This window comes from Glandiceps talaboti, chromosome 18 (assembly GCF_964340395.1).
Source record: "Glandiceps talaboti chromosome 18, keGlaTala1.1, whole genome shotgun sequence".
Classification (NCBI taxonomy): Eukaryota; Metazoa; Hemichordata; class Enteropneusta; family Spengelidae; genus Glandiceps; species Glandiceps talaboti.
This window is the reverse complement of record NC_135566.1, coordinates 14643109-14660257: the sequence shown is the minus strand read 5'-3', so window position 1 is coordinate 14660257 and position 17149 is coordinate 14643109. Positions and strand designations below refer to the sequence as shown.

Sequence of the window (17149 nt, the reverse complement as noted above, 5' to 3'; positions counted from 1 at the left end):
GGATTCCAGGCTACAAATAGCAATGTTATACTGTTGAACAGAACAGTATGGATTCCAGGCTACAAATAGCCATGTTATGCTGTAGAACAGGACAGTATGGATTCCAGGCTACAAATAGCAATGTTATGCTGTAGAACAGGACAGTATGGATTCCAGGCTACAAATAGCCATGTTATACTGTAGAACAGGACAGTATGGATTCCAGGCTTCAAATAGCCATGTTATACTGTAGAACAGGACAGAATGGATTCCAGGCTACAAATAACCATGTTATACTGTAGAACAGGACTATATGGATTCCAGGCTACAAATAACCATGTTATACTATAGAACAGGACAGTATGGATTCCAGGCTACAAATAGCCATGCTATACTGTAGAACAGAACAGTATGGATTCCAGGCTACAAATAACCATGTTATACTGTAGAACAGGACAGTATGGATTCCAGGCTACAAATAACCATGTTATACTGTAGAACAGGACAGTATGGATTCCAGGCTACAAATAACCATGTTATACTGTAGAACAGGACAGTATGGATTCCAGGCTACAAATAGCCATGCTATACTGTAGAACAGAACAGTATGGATTCCAGGCTACAAATAGCCATGCTATACTGTAGAACAGGACAGTACGGATTCCAGGCTACAAATAACCATGTTATACTATAGAACAGGACAGTATGGATTCCAGGCTACAAATAGCCATGTTATACTGTAGAACAGGACAGTATGGATTCCAGGCTACAAATAACCATGTTATACTGTAGAACAGGACAGTATGGATTCCAGGCTACAAATAACCATGTTATACTGTAGAACAGGACAGTATGGATTCCAGGCTACAAATAACCATGTTATACTGTAGAACAGGACAGTATGGATTCCAGGCTACAAATAGCCATGCTATACTGTAGAACAGAACAGTATGGATTCCAGGCTACAAATAGCCATGCTATACTGTAGAACAGGACAGTACGGATTCCAGGCTACAAATAGCCATGCTATACTGTAGAACAGGACAGTATGGATTCCAGGCTACAAATAGCCATGTTATACTGTAGAACAGGACAGTATGGATTCCAGGCTACAAATAACCATGCTGTACTGTAGAACAGGACAGTATGGATTCCAGGCTACAAATAGCCATGTTATATTTTAGAACAGGACAGTATGGATTCCAGGCTACAAATAGCCATGTTATACTGTAGAACAGTACAGTATGGATTCCAGGCTACAAATAACCATGCTGTACTGTAGAACAGAACAGTATGGATTCCAGGCTACAAATAGCCATGTTATACTGTAGAACAGGACAGTATGGATTCCAGGCTTCAAATAGCCATGTTATACTGTAGAACAGGACAGTATGGATTCCAGGCTACAAATAACCATGTTATACTGTAGAACAGAACAGTATGGATTCCAGGCTACAAATAACCATGCTATACTGTAGAACAGAACAGTATGGATTCCAGGCTACAAATAACCATGTTATACTGTAGAACAGGACAGTATGGATTCCAGGCTACAAATAACCATGTTATACTGTAGAACAGAACAGTATGGATTCCAGGCTACAAATAGCCATGCTATACTGTAGAACAGAACAGTATGGATTCCAGGCTACAAATAGCCATGCTATACTGTAGAACAGGACAGTATGGATTCCAGGCTACAAATAACCATGTTATACTGTAGAACAGGACAGTATGGATTCCAGGCTACAAATAACCATGCTATACTGTAGAACAGAACAGTATGGATTCCAGGCTACAAATAACCATGTTGTACTGTAGAACAGGACAGTATGGATTCCAGGCTACAAATAACCATGTTATACTGTAGAACAGAACAGTATGGATTCCAGGCTACAAATAGCCATGTTATACTGTAGAACAGGACAGTATGGATTCCAGGCTACAAATAGCCATGCTATACTGTAGAACAGAACAGTATGGATTCCAGGCTACAAATAGCCATGCTATACTGTAGAACAGGACAGTATGGATTCCAGGCTACAAATAGCCATGCTATACTGTAGAACAGGACAGTATGGATTCCAGGCTACAAATAGCCATGTTATACTGTAGAACAGGACAGTATGGATTCCAGGCTACAAATAGCCATGTTATACTGTGGAACAGGACAGTATGGATTCCAGGCTACAAAACAGCCATGAAAACACAAAAGAAATAAAATCTAACGTGCACATTAACCCAAATTTACTTCATGTGTGTTTAAATGCCATAATCGAGTACCCAATATACACCAGTAAGTAATTTACACGATATACATATGAAATGACACACTTTCTATAGAGGGGTCACTTTGGGTTAAACTGTATACTCAATAACCCAGTCAACCGTCAATTTTTTCATTACAACACAAAAGGTCTGGAATCTTTATTTCACAAATCCCAATCAGAAAATAATAAGTTGTATGTCACTGTATAAATCCACCAACTAATTCTGTGTAACCTGAGAAGCCAAGTTAATTATCTTCACATGATTGGTATGACAAGGGGATTTCATCATTTGTTTATTCTGTTCATACTTCATCAGGGATGTTATCAGTTAAAAAATGTTTAATTTCACATCACACTAAATGTTTGTTGACTTATTCCGTCTTTTTGCCCTATATTCTCACCTTTTGCATTCTTCTTCTTATAATGGGTTTCTAATAAAGTCCTAAATTGATTGATTGATTGATTGATTGATTTCATTTGTCAGTTTGCTGTATTTTTCCCCTTCTGTTACTGGCTTCCTCACTAAAATGATGGTGCCTGGTATAGAAATCTGTACCAAGTTTTACTAAATTTATGTGTTTATAATACCAGTGTTTCCAAACCTTACCAACAATACTGATAACTGTAGACTAAAACCACTGAATTACAAGAATTTAAGCTAAATGTTAAAGGGGCACAAGCTGAGTTTATAAGTTTTTGGGATTCAGTTCTTTTCTGTACTTTAAAAGGTACTCACAGTATTCTATGTAGTGATGTCTACTTGACCATCTCTTGTACACAGTGTACCCTTAAATGATCGCCAAGTTTGTTGTTGTGAGCCAAATGAGAGAAACTGGCATTTCTTGTGAGTCATCACATAGTAAGAGATTGGAGAACACCAAATGTTGGTGCGTTACTAGAAATTGTGTGCGTCAGTGGCACGTCAAATTAGCTTAGAGGGCACACTGCTTGCAATTGACTGAACTAAAACCTGGTACTCAAATATTAACCGTCAAGTGGTTGCTATGGATATGATGGCTCATTCAGGATCTCATGAGATCAGCCCCGAGATGAAAAACGGCTTATTAGAGTTAGACCTTTTGAATCATCACCAAATCATAACCATGTATATAGTGCGGGAGATTTATTAAATATTTCCTTCTTGTTCAATTCACTTCACAGCAAAGTTACAGTAATATAATGGCCGATAACTTTGATCCCACCAAACCAGAGCAACCATCATTATCATCACAAACAGCATCGCTGTTAGAAGGAATCTTCATTGTTCTGAGGTATCTCTTCAAAGACAACATGAAATTCATGAATGATTACAGGTAACTATGACAACTGTGAAATGCATGCATGATTGCAGGTAACTATGGTAACGAGAGGACATTACTATCAACATATGACCATCTCTTCAAGAATAGCATCGAGTGTATGTATGGGGGTATATGAATATAGATAACTTTGGCAACTCATACGAACATATTTAGACAAGAGAATGCGAACTTTGAATTCTTAATGTTAACATATAAGTAATTCCCACCAAAAGATAACTTTGTGATAATGTGAATATGGTGTGTCAGTACTCTTCACAGAATCAGCTAAACAGCTTTTTGATTAGTAATAGTAAAGTTATCTTATTAGAATCTAGTTTTTGAAGCGACTACGTACATGTAGCTTCGTACGTACGAATCTCCAAGACTGCATCAGCGTAATGATGTTATGCCGTTTTTTGATTAAAGACAGACAACAAAATATAATTTCAGAGGTAAAGACATTTCTTTAGTAGTAAATTGGGATATTTTCATCAGCTTTTCATGAACTACATTTGTATTTAAAATTGTCAGTGCAAAGGTTTTTCGTCTCTGATATGACAAAACAAACCAGACATATAAACACTGAAAATGCATATTAATGATCACATTTGCATGATAACTTTTATTTGGCCTAAAGCCTAAAAAAAAATTCTTGTTTTTGGTTCCAATCACCTGACCCCACCTAATTTTTCACTGCTGACCCTAAACTTTATATTTTACGAAGAAAAAATATTAAAATTGTGAAGTATCGCAAGAAATAATGGATGCGGAAACGGACATCAACTTAAAAAGACAATATAAAACTGTTCTTCCAATCTGTAATGGCTGTACATCTGATGGGAAGAAACCAGTAACACAGAGACCATCAATGGAAAACAACGGAAAACATAACTACCTGAACTGCATGTAGACACTCACCAGTGCGCCCTCTATTAAAGCCAATTTGATGTGCCACTGACGCATACAATTTCTAGCAACGCACCAAAATTGTATGTTCTCCTATCTCTTACTATGTGGTGACTCACAAGAAATGCCAATTTTTATCATTTTGACTCACAACAACAAAATTTGGCTATCATTAGAGGGCACACTAATGTCACTCAAACATGAAAAAAAAAATATTTGAAAAAAATAAAAAATCTACGTACTCCACCTAAACTTGAGCATAATCAGAACCACACAATTTTTGTATTCCTAATAAAGATTGTCTTTTCCTTGTTATTTCAAATTGTAATTTTGTAATTATAAAGATTTTCATTTCCTTGTCATTTCAGGATTGCTATTGAGAAGACTATATCCACCAAATCCTACTCGGTAAGTTTGCCAACACTCCAGCAATCTTTTTCTAATCATTCATCCAAATAAATAATTTCTCATACTTTATTTTCCATACGTGTAAAATGATACAAGTATTTACTTCTCCGTTTACTCATTTAAAGGAGAGAAAATAGTTTCAGTCTTAAATGCATAAGATTACGAGTCTGCAGGAGTTTTTATGATTTATTAATTATGACAGCTTTGGTGCTTATCTTGTCAGTATTAATGAAGTATAAACTGATTTTAATAATCAATGAAGGACTTTTTAATTATTGATGATTTCAGAGAGGCGGCTGGATGACAACAAGGAGAGGCAAGTCTTATCTTTCGATGTGTTATTAGCTCTGTCACCCTTTGATCTGTCAGGTCTAAGATGATCAGACAAGTTTTTTTTGTTAAGGGGACATAATTTGAGTTTTAGATATCAGCTCATTTGTGCTGCTAACACTCACACTGACGCATACTTGGGGAAGATAACACAATGTTGCACAAGCTCGATGGGCGAACATTGTTTGTTTAGGACAAAACCCCCTCCCCCTAAATGAACGCTCACAAGTGCGACATCACACGTTGATATATGATGTAAACCATAATACAAAATGTAGTGGTCACACCACTATGATCGGTGCAATGTAAAAACATGGTAAACAAGAATTTCCAAACTTATTGAACCTGTTTACTGACCGCTGAGATGATGGTAAACACATCAAAATAATGCATACCAGAAACCAAAGCACTGTATATCACATTAGAATTCAATTTTAATCAACTTATCAACATCTCAGTAGTAAATACAGAACCTGTTATCATTGAAGGCGTTAAAGATTTCAAAATTTGGTTAGAAGTGCGAAAATGAAGTTCAGCAATCGCAATAATGCCATACTCCCTCCCTAAATGAACAAAGTTCGATTATTGAACTTGTGTGATATTATGCAATCGTCCCTTAAACATCACCTGCTAATAACAGAACTCAAACCAGATATTAAGGCGTAATACAGGAAACTATTTGGTGTTTTTTGTTAAAGGGGCATATTAAGGAATATTTGTACATCTTTTGAGGTTAACTTTTACTGCATAGCATTCTTACTGAAGCATGTGTAAGAAAACCCAAATCCGGTAATCAGTCATAATATAGTAAACAGTTTGATGTAACATTTTTTTTTCAGTTAAAGGGGCATATGTGTTTGTACATCTTTTGAAAGTAACTTTTACTGCATAGCATTCTTACTGAAGTGTGTGTAAGCATCACCTGCTATTAACAGAAATCAAACCAGCACAATACTGTGAACAATTTAATGAAACTAGTAATTGAGATTATATGGTCACTAAGTATATTGTACAAAGCACCTCAATATATTTCAGACATGTTTACTAGAATCAATAACATATCATCCCGCAATACTAGACTCAGCACCCAAAACAATGTCCTATATGTCCCCACCATCAAATTAATGTCAACGTCCAGAACATTAAGACATGCCGGTGCAATCACTTTTAATAAGCTTACCGAAAAAGTTCACCGTCTTTAAGCGCTTTTAAGACTAATTTTATAGAAGCATATTTTAAATGAGTGTTTCTGACAGTTTTATTGATCCTGTATATTGTATTTGTCTCTTATTTGTATTTCTGTTTGTGTTTTTACTTATCTTGTTGTTGTCTTTTAGAGGGCCCTGGGAAGACTAGGTTTTAGCTATTAAACCAGGTTATCTATATGATTTTAACACTCTTTAAATAAAGTTTAAATAAAATGAAATAAAATAAAATAGAATTGTGTACTAAGTGTATTTCACATAAGATGAAATCATAATCCAACCATAATTTGACTTCCTGATCATTTTCAATTTGATTTTTGCTGTTTTTTCCAACACATCCAACCATACAGTAACTTTTCTGACTTGGTGATATCTGTTTACTTTTTTTTACAGTCAGTAAACAATGGACTTATACCATTCAGTTTTGGTGTATGAATCCAGCTGTGGTAAGTTCTTATAAAAATTATCTGCAATAATTTTTACAGTTTGAATTTCAAACCTGGTACTTCCTACATCACAAATCCCCCCAAAAAATAGTGAACTGTTTTAAGTTTCTTTGACAGATATAAAGCAATCGTACAGCTCACATATTTTAATTTTCCATCAATATACAGAAAAACTGTCTCTGTTTGTCACTGTCACATTGTTTTCTTGACCTTCATGTATGTCTGTTTTCTTTCCCCAGTGATGTCTGTACATATTTCATTAACCCTTTCCTGACTAGAGACGAGTTTTAAATAATATGGGGACCCAATTATATGAATATTTTCATAATTACAATAATATTACTTTATTAGGAAGTAACATTTCTTTAATTCCAGTCTAAAATGAAGTTGATATATACCAAAAACTCACATAAAACAAGAATTTTGTCCAAACAATTTTGGCGGGAATGTTTTCAGTATTGAAGGGGTTAAACTATCACAGAAAGGGTATTCTGACTGACATTTTGTTTGTTTTTGGGTCGAAACAATATTTTTCAAAAATAAAAACAATTAAGAAGAGAAAATAAAATAAAATAAAATCCTGACCTACCTATCCTATTTACTGAGGCCATGTTATGGGAAACATGCAATTATTTTTTCTACCTAATGTAACAGGTTAGAAGCATTTAAAAACAGTAAAGCTCTACGTGTACAATATAGAATACAATGCTAGGGCACTAGGTGTTGCTTAGTGGTGACTACTCAACAAAAATCCGAAATTTATTTGGATGAATAAATAATTATTTTAAAATGGAAATTCATCTGTGTTGGTACATATAGTTTATAGTATAAGAATTATCTTTGTCAACAGGTTGACCTACTATTCAATACAAGTGACCTTATGGACACGTGAGCCTAATAAGAGTGTCATAGGTGCCTGGAAGTTTATATCGCCCTCTGCCTTATTAAGCTCACATCAGCCAAGGTCGCGTGTACTGAATAGTGGGTTTAATAATCTCTTGACAAAGACTGAAGTGTGGAGTCGAAAATTTCAAGGTTTTTTTTTGGGACAAATGTTCAATTCAATACTACAAAAAAGATTATTATTATTATTATTATAATTCCCTGACGATTGTATCACAATTGAGCACTGTTAAGGCATAAAAAAAAATTGTGTAGTTCCGATTACATTCAATTTTAAAATAGGTGGGGTAGGTAGATTTTCTATTTTATTTTATTATATATTTTTTTTTCATGTGTGAGTGTCTAGTTCAGGGTTTCCATTGTTTTCAAAATGGTCTACATGTTGTTTATTTCTTCCTATCAAATGTACAACCGTTACAGATTGGAAGAATAGTTTTATATTGTCTTTTTAAGTTGATGTCAGTTTCCGCACCCACTATTTCTTGCAAGACTTCAAGATTTTTGTGATTTTATTACTATTTTTCTAAAATATGTTTTAAAAAAAGTTTAGGGTCGGTGTGAGAAGCTAGGTGGGGGTCAGGGAACCGGAGCCAAACAACTTTTTTTATTTGGCCTAAAATAAAACCAATACAGCTATTTTGTTTTGTTCAAACTTTCAAAGACATTGTACACTAGCTAAATTATATTACATCAGTTTGTTTCGCAATTTGTTCACTTTTGTTGTAATGCAGTGAATTTGAAGTCACTTTCATTTGTACATCACAAATGTAGACATGTCTTAAAATTGTAAGTTTAGTTTCACAATTCCTTAATAAACGAGTCTCATTATTTATTCAATAAAAACTATAAAAGATGAAATCTCCCCAATTCATCGGCAAAGTTCCAATACAGGGTTCCACATTTTGTATTTATTACGTATAAAAAAGAAATTCAAAGTAAAAAGACATATCTCTTTGATCATTTCCTGATAAATACTATTGGCATTTTTGTATCAATTCCGGGGATGTTATCTTAACGAATCTGCCCCTGGATAAAATTGATTTCCATCAAAAACTTTTCGTTTATCTCTCCATATTAATCATTGAGCTGATAATAACTGACAAAGTAGGAAAGATACTCATCTGATTTTTGAAGTTATCCATGTCGTCTGTGACAACTATGATACAGAATACCTGTACTGACCTTGTACCCTGTAACAAAATGTATCAAAAGGGAGAAACGAGTACAAGACACACCAACACATCCGTCAATTATGACACGTCAAACAGATGTTAAATGGCAAGAACTAGAGGATGTCAGGGGGTGTAATTGTATACAAGGATGCTGTCACGTTCCCAACCGCAGCCAACCTGTCAATTCTGTTCATTATATCGATCCATACTGCAGCATTGCATCAGATCTAGAGAGTTTTATCACGCTGCTTTCATACAATGAAAAATGTATGCCATTGTGATCCCAACCACAGCCAGCCTGTAAATTCTGTTCATTAGACCAAATAGAAAAAAATTGTGTGTTAATACCAGTATAAACACAACCGACCCTAGTTTTAGCTGCTGAGCCTAAACATTTGACAATGTTTATTTTACATTCAAAAAAGCTAAATGGTGAGAAGTTACTGTTAGTTCTGTGTACATTTTCTTGCCAAAGTAACTATGGTCAATTCATTTTTAAAAATTCCATTCCCGTGAAATTGAGTCTTTCAAGAATACAAGTTGAATTCGCACAATACAGTCTGTATGTTGTGTTCGCTAATACCTCACAAATAAATTGTTCTTTCAGTATTACATCTCATCAAACTATCACAGAAGTATTGCGATCAATGAGTACGGTATCTTGTCAATTTGTCGAAGCAATTTACCAACGGAAAAAATATATATTAAAAAATAAAATAACACTCTTACCTACGTACCCTAATTTTTTGAAGTTATGTTATTGGAAACAAACATATTTTTTTTTATATTTGCCTTTTATCAGTCCATATTGTAGTATTTCATCAGGTTTAGAATGAACCATACAGTTTCTTCAATGAGACCTTGATTATTAGGTAGTTGGTTTATTATTACCAGCATATAGTCATATTAATAACAATACAACATATTTGGTCTGTGGTAATTAGTCGATGCCTTGAATAACAATCATTTTCAGTACGGGTACACTATTCAGGGTGAATACTAAGTCACATATAGTTCGTGCTAGAGCCAAAAGTTAAAGGAAATCCCTGTAGAACTTTTCAGCATCCCCTATAGAATTGACCAACATATTTTTTGGAGTCTTTTAATTTACTGATGCCCTCGCTATTGTTAAAGAATAGATTATTTCAGTATGGTGCACTATTCAGGGAGAACAAGACGCATATATGTCATGCTAACACCAAAAGTTACAGAAAGTCCCTGGAGGACTTTTCAGCATCCCCTACAGATTTGACCAACTGACTGTAATTGTTAAAAACAGGTGGTAGAAGTATTGGAAAACATTGAATGTCAGGTTGTTTCTCTCTAAGGATTTAAAATCTGTCTGGTTTGAAAAGATCTTTTGTGGCCACTGCCCCTATTTTTTTGATACATGCATGTGATGACTTTCAAAATTGTATTTTCCCTTTCAATCTCTTTCATACAGTATATCAGATGTTTAGTTGGTTGGTGGTGACAAAGAACTCTCTTTTTTTTTTTTGTCCAAATTTAATTTCGATCATGCTCACCAAAAATTTTAATGAACTTGTATAATTTTCATTTTATCGTGTATGAATTTTTTGAGAAAATTTCTACAGTTGATGTGTGACTTCACCTTTTCAGGATGAGAGATTGATGAGTACGAATTTTAAATAGAGAATTTCGGTAGAGAATTTGCATAAAAAGAAGGAGACAAACTTGATGGTAATGTAATTGCGATTACCCAGGATTCAAACATTGGGGTTTTAAATACTAGTATCAGAGAGAAACACGGCTTGAGATCCTACAAAAGTGATCAGATATTGTCAAAGAGTACTAAGGAGAAATAGAGCGTAGTTTATCAGGGGGTCAGAGTCTACTAAGCCTTCATTTAATCACTCCATGAAATGAAGTGTGTACATCTATTGTTATCTTATGGTGAGACCATTGCTTGTTACCTCTCCTGACCCAGAACCCATTGTGTGTTACACCTTTGATAGTTGCAAATACATAGCTTGCAAGGTCGTCACAGTAAGAAGCAATATATTAGGTGGACATGACCTAGTTTAATTGATAAACTGAGTTTATGAGCTTTTTACTCAGAGTGAGAATACTTTAATAAAACCACATTCCAGTCTAATGTTAATGTTGATACAATGTCTTCTGTGACATTACGATTGTATTATGGCATTGTTAGAACTGTTGATTCCATCGTACGTATTTCCTGAACAGTTTTGATACATATCATCACTTATGTCATCGGATGGTTTATGAGATATATCTTAGTACCAGGTTTGAGTACAGTCAATTGCAAGTGGTGGTTAAGTACGCTTCAGTAGATACAATAATGCCAGTACCTTTTAACTATGCAGTAAAAACTATGCTTATAAGCACGTTTTAAACTCTGCTTGTACCCCTTTAACTCAGAAAAAAAAAGGAGTTAGATAAAGAATTGACAAGGTTGAATTCCTTGCGTAAGTTTTACAAGAAATGTATTACATTCAAATGTAGACAATGTAAAAGTTGGCATCAGCTTCAGAATCAGATTACAGATCACAGCAAAACTGATTCTGATTCTGGCATCATATCTGGAACCACTGAGATACAAACTGAATGCCTCATGTAAAGTTTGAATTCGCATCAACTAAATAGTGAATCAGTATTTCTAGTGACTAATAATAATAATAATAATAGCAGTTGTAAGGTGTCATATATACTAAAAGTTCATAAGCGCTGAACAAAATAACAAGCGATAAAAACTACAAGTGGAAAAAACACTAAAAAAGTCACTAATAATAAAGCTTGTACTGAAAAGCCACTCATAATAAACAACAATCACCGGTAAAAAGTCACTAAAGAATCACCTGTAATAAAAATCAAACATAGTAAAAGAGTTGGTTGTACAAAAAAGTCACTTGCAATGAAATTCTCTTGTTAAGCAGTTACTTGTGATAGAAAAAGAGTCACTTATGATAAAATGCCTTTCTAAAAAGGTGAGTCTTAACTTTAGTTTTAAAACACGATATTTCATCACACTGTCTGATGTCAATAGGTAGACCGTGCCATAAAAGTGCTGCAGCATTAGAGAATACACATTTCTCATATGATGATATATCAATCTTTGTTGCTAGATGAGTTTTTCACAAGTAGTTAAACGCCAGTTGGTCAACGAAATCATGCCTTGCTGGAGTTGGTGTTTATAATAATGACAAACTTGAATGTGTTAGGAGGTACTAAAACAATGATCAGAGCATAGAGGTATATCATGTTACACACACACGTACACACAAACACACATACACATTCACACACACACACACACACACACACACACACATGCACACACACAAACATCTCACACACATGCACACACACACTCACAGACACGCACGCACACACATGCACACACACATGTACACACTCAGACACTCACAAACACACACACACACACATGTACACACACTCACAGACACATACAGAAACTAAGAGACATGATCACACTGTAGTGTGTATACGGGCACAAACGTAGATGTAGACAACCTCACTCACAGACACATATGAAATGTATATATAGACACTGACATACAAAACCACATTGACCTCTGCACACACACAGATATTATGTAGAGACAAGCAAACCAGTGACAGACACATAGACAACTGCACACATGTAGAAGTAATACTTAGACACATACATACATGATGTAGAGACATTCATACAGGTAAATAAACGCACATATACATAGATGTATGTAGAGACAGACAGACAACAGCATTCACACACACACACGCACACACATAAAAATAGACAATCACACACATACATGATGTAGAGACATACAGATAAACAACCACACACACATGTATATACATACACACACATACACTTTCTATATCAATTTTGATAGACTCTTGTGATTAGCCATTTTGATTGTCCTGTTCATTTTATACTGCAATGCAGTGTAGAATTTCAAATTATAGTAGAATTACTTTCATAATCAAAGTGGACTTGAGTGAATCATCTTTATATATGAATGATAATTTTACAATTATTTTTCTAAACCAGAACATGTTGAGTGATATTTAAAATGTGATAATCATTGCATCATTCAGAAATGTACATAATTGGAGGGTGGTGCAGCTGTTCGCGATCAATTTCAAGCGATGTCTACCCACTTGAAGAAACGCTGACTCGATAGAGTGCCTGCACTTCGCAATTTTAAGCATCGGTATTCAGATCATTTCTCTGACTTGTGTGTGAGACTATGATTGAAAAGTTTTTATATGTCTGCTGGTTGCCCTCATCTCTTATCTGTACTGATAACGTCATATCGGCATTCATGTTTCAGACTTGTCGTTTAACTGGGTATAATATTACTGATCTTGTCAGTACTGAAGCTGTTAAATTGTTTGATCAAATCTGCAGTACAACCCCTTCAATCAAAAATTCAATTTTCCGAATCACACTGCAACCTGTGGTCGGTGAATGTTTAAATTGCTATGCACCGTTATCAATGGTGCCCATCATGGCATGTGTTCAAATTTTCACAAATATCTGTTATTGTTGCCCACAAAGGTGGAAAATCTGATCCAATCACCGGGGAATTCTCGCGTAACCTACCTAACGACTTTGTCGCCAAACTTTGATACTATCACGTCTGGAAAAAGAGATACACTTCATCCATAAAAAAGAAGAAAAAAATTGTCGATAAAAATGAAACAGATATTGTACAAAAATAGTGTATTGTTGGAAATTTTGCGGTTGGGAATGAAAAATTAGTCAAAATGACTTCAACTCTGTCAAACTTTTGTTGGAAATTGACAGTAAATATTGTATAATGTGTGACTTACGAGATATATAATCTATCGGGTCAACAGGTTTACATAAGAACATTTCTTTGGCATCTGTTTTATCATAAATTTGGAAATTCTTCCCTGATTTATGTCAACTTCAGTGACAGCCATTAAATACATAGTAGAGATAATCGCCAGAGGGGTTGCAGTGTCAGTCTGTTTTCATTTCAAAGCCTGGCTTGTTCCTCAAATCAACATCAGAACCCATATGTGTTTGTAAGGCTTTTCAATGGTGTTGAGGACAATAGTCGGTAAATAGTGCTAATATTTTATCATCCACCATATTTACCAACATCTCATTTTCTTTCAATCTCATCTTTTAGAACAGATATTGCACATTATATCAATCTTGAGCATATTTTAATAACTCTCAAGAGCTCTCCTGCCTACGCAAATCTTTTAACCCCCCTGACCTTTCTAGTTTTCCCGCCAATTTTCCGACAGCCTAATTCAGCTCAACTGGCTGCGATTCTGCTATAAATTCCATATAAAGTGAACTTTGTAGGAGACAGCATCTTTATCAGACAAAAGAACTCTTCCATGGGTCATAAAATTGACCAAAATTTGATGAAAATTTATGATTTTTGTTGAAAATTTATCAAGCGAAATCTGACAGTGCGGTTCAAAAGGTTCGGCAGGCAAAGCAGATGTATTGTTCGATAGGTGCCGCAAAGTCTAGTCTGCTTTACTGTAGACAAAAGTAAGTGAATTAGAGTGGCAGCCTTGACTAGCTGGTGTCTAGACTCATAATAGAGATAATCTGAGTCGCACAATGCCTTCTTCCCCCTCTATCTCATTTTGCAAATATAGATTTTCAATGAATTTATCATAATTTAAAGCCTAAGTCATGTCTCCGACAGTTCGCACATTCACACAATACGTGTCCTAAATTATTACAGTGTTTAGAGAGAATGAACTGCAGCCTACATAAATTTCGATAAAAAGTAAAGATTTTGTTTGGTGATATTTATGTTAATAGGCCAATTGTTCATCAAGGGATAACATTGTTGGAATGTTTTCTGCATATTCAGTATTAATTTTTTCAAATCCATCTATTAATATTTCTTTATTTGTTTAATGTAAATTAAAAAGTGGAAAATTAAATTTGATGAAATTAAACCTTGGTCATTACAAAGTAGTCCAAACTGTTGACTCAATTTGTTAACTAGTGGCAAACAAACTCAAAATTTATTCAAATTCTAGATCCATCGTATTGATATTGTGACAGGAGGAATTTCAAGCTGTAATTAGAAAATGCCAAAACATGGCTCCTTTCACATTACATATCGTCTCCCTCCCCCCCTCCCCCTCCCACCTTCTGACAGTAAATTTTGTAAAAGATGTTGTGATTACAGTAGCAATACATGATTTATAAATTTTCATAATTCATAACTTGATTTGTCATTTCATTTTTTGGGGGAGAAATCCTTGCACCTTGCTTAAGTAGCATCATATCATATATTCAGACTTTCTCTTACATAAGTTTCACACTTTTCCACTGAAACAAATTTAATATCAATTCAAGTCATATGTTATCATATATTTTCTAAAGAAAATTAACCTCACACAAGTCTTGTACTTGACCTGCTTTTAAACTTATGGCAAGAAACAATAACTTGTATGATGATTCTTATTTCTAAAAAAAACAGCTGAAAAATATGCATTTGTAAAACAAACTAATGTCAAGATATTTCAATTTGAACAGATCATTGCTACTTTATGTTGTTAAAAAAAAAAAATATTGTTATTGGCAAAAGTTGTGTCAAGACACTTTAACTTGTACAGAATGTTACTAATTTTGTGAAAAACAAACAAGAAAGGTACATTTACTTGTAAAGTGGTGTAAGAAACTTCAATTTGTATGAAGTATTTTTAATTTATTTGTCAAAAAAACCCAGCTGAAATATAAAAATTATAGTTACTGGCAAAGTTGTGCCAAGAAACTTGTACGGAATGTTGCTAAGAAACATACAGCTAGTAGCTGCTACTGGTATATTTAATGTAAGAAACGTCAACTTGTACAGAGTTTTTTTTTTACTTAATTTGTCCAAAAAACCCAGCTGAAATATATACAGTTACTAATAAAATAGTGTCAAGAAACTTCAATACGTACAGAACAGGGCTTTTTTATTTTGTCAAAAATAGGTAAAGTCGAAATGAACCATGTAACTACTAGCAAACAAATGCACTAGTGCAAAACGTTTGTACTTTCTGTGGCAAAGTACTAAACCCAGTTGAAATATAAACAGTCACCGGTACAGTTGTGTCAAGAAACTTTAATTTGTGCAAAATTTTTGTTTAAAATGGGTAAGAAACATATAGTTACTAGTAAACTTGTATCAAAAACACAAACATGTATAGAACCTGGCTATTTTATTTTGTCAAAAAAACCCCCTAAAATAAACCAGTTTAAAAAAACATGCAGTTACTAGCAAACAAGTGCACTGGTGCAAAACATTTCTAGTTTATGGATCAAAAACCACCAAGACAACTTATTCACTGTTTCTATCAAACCAATGTTCAGGAACTTCAACTCATCAGAATGTTCCTGCTGTAGTCGTGTGAAGAGAACAGCTACGAATATAATATAAAAAAGATAAGAGTTAATCCCAATATCATCTGTCTTACCTTCCAGGCAATCAGTCACATGGTAATTCTTTGTTCTTGCGATAATTACTGTACTCAGCCAACCAAAATACCTAATATGTTTAAAAGTGTTGAGGTATCGAGCCATGCTCATGTTACATAGTATGAGCTGTGCAATGATCTTTCAATTGATATTTTCCTCTAATCCCTTGAACAAGGAGCTTAAAAATTGATCTCTTTGATCTGAGCTTTGACCTCCTGTTTTGATTGACATTTGGCGTTTGTTATTATCTTAATATTCAGAATGTCGCTCAAGATATAGCATTGATGTCCTTTGTTAAAATCAACCAATGAGATAGACTTCCTGTCAAAAGGCATGAGATTTGTGTACATATGTACATCAAAATGCGAATGAAGCTGAAAAATACCCCTTCTTCATGTTACAGATGCTGAGCACAATTTAACTTTTTTTTTTGCATACTTTCAATGGTAAGAATATATAAAGAAAAGTGTACTCAGTACTGTAGGTATGTTCTTGCCATCAAGCTAGGGAGTCATTCTAAGTGAGGTTTGGAATGGGAATAGGAAAAAAGACCCCCTAACTTAACCTAGTTTGTATGATTGACCATGATTGGACATTAGTCTTTTTTTGTCCCAAGTGAAATGACTTATTCCAGGTAGCATTGGATTATGATTGATAAGCGAGCATTTCAGTATTAATAGTGATTGATAATAACAATAAAAATAATAATAATAATTATTATTATTATTATTATTTCTTTATTTCAGGCCATCAAGATGTCTCATAAAGAT

At 34.4% G+C, this 17149-nt stretch overlaps 1 protein-coding gene across 1 annotated transcript in view; it reads left to right on the top strand.

Annotated features, from left to right (window-relative positions):
- LOC144449724 (Fanconi anemia group J protein homolog) overlaps nt 1-17149 on the top strand; it is a 53502-nt gene that overhangs the window by 17657 nt on the left and 18696 nt on the right. The window contains exons 15-16 of the mRNA XM_078140302.1: nt 3411-3562; nt 4825-4864. Of these exons, the coding sequence (XP_077996428.1) occupies nt 3411-3562; nt 4825-4864 (192 nt within the window). The remainder of the gene's footprint in view (nt 1-3410; nt 3563-4824; nt 4865-17149) is intronic.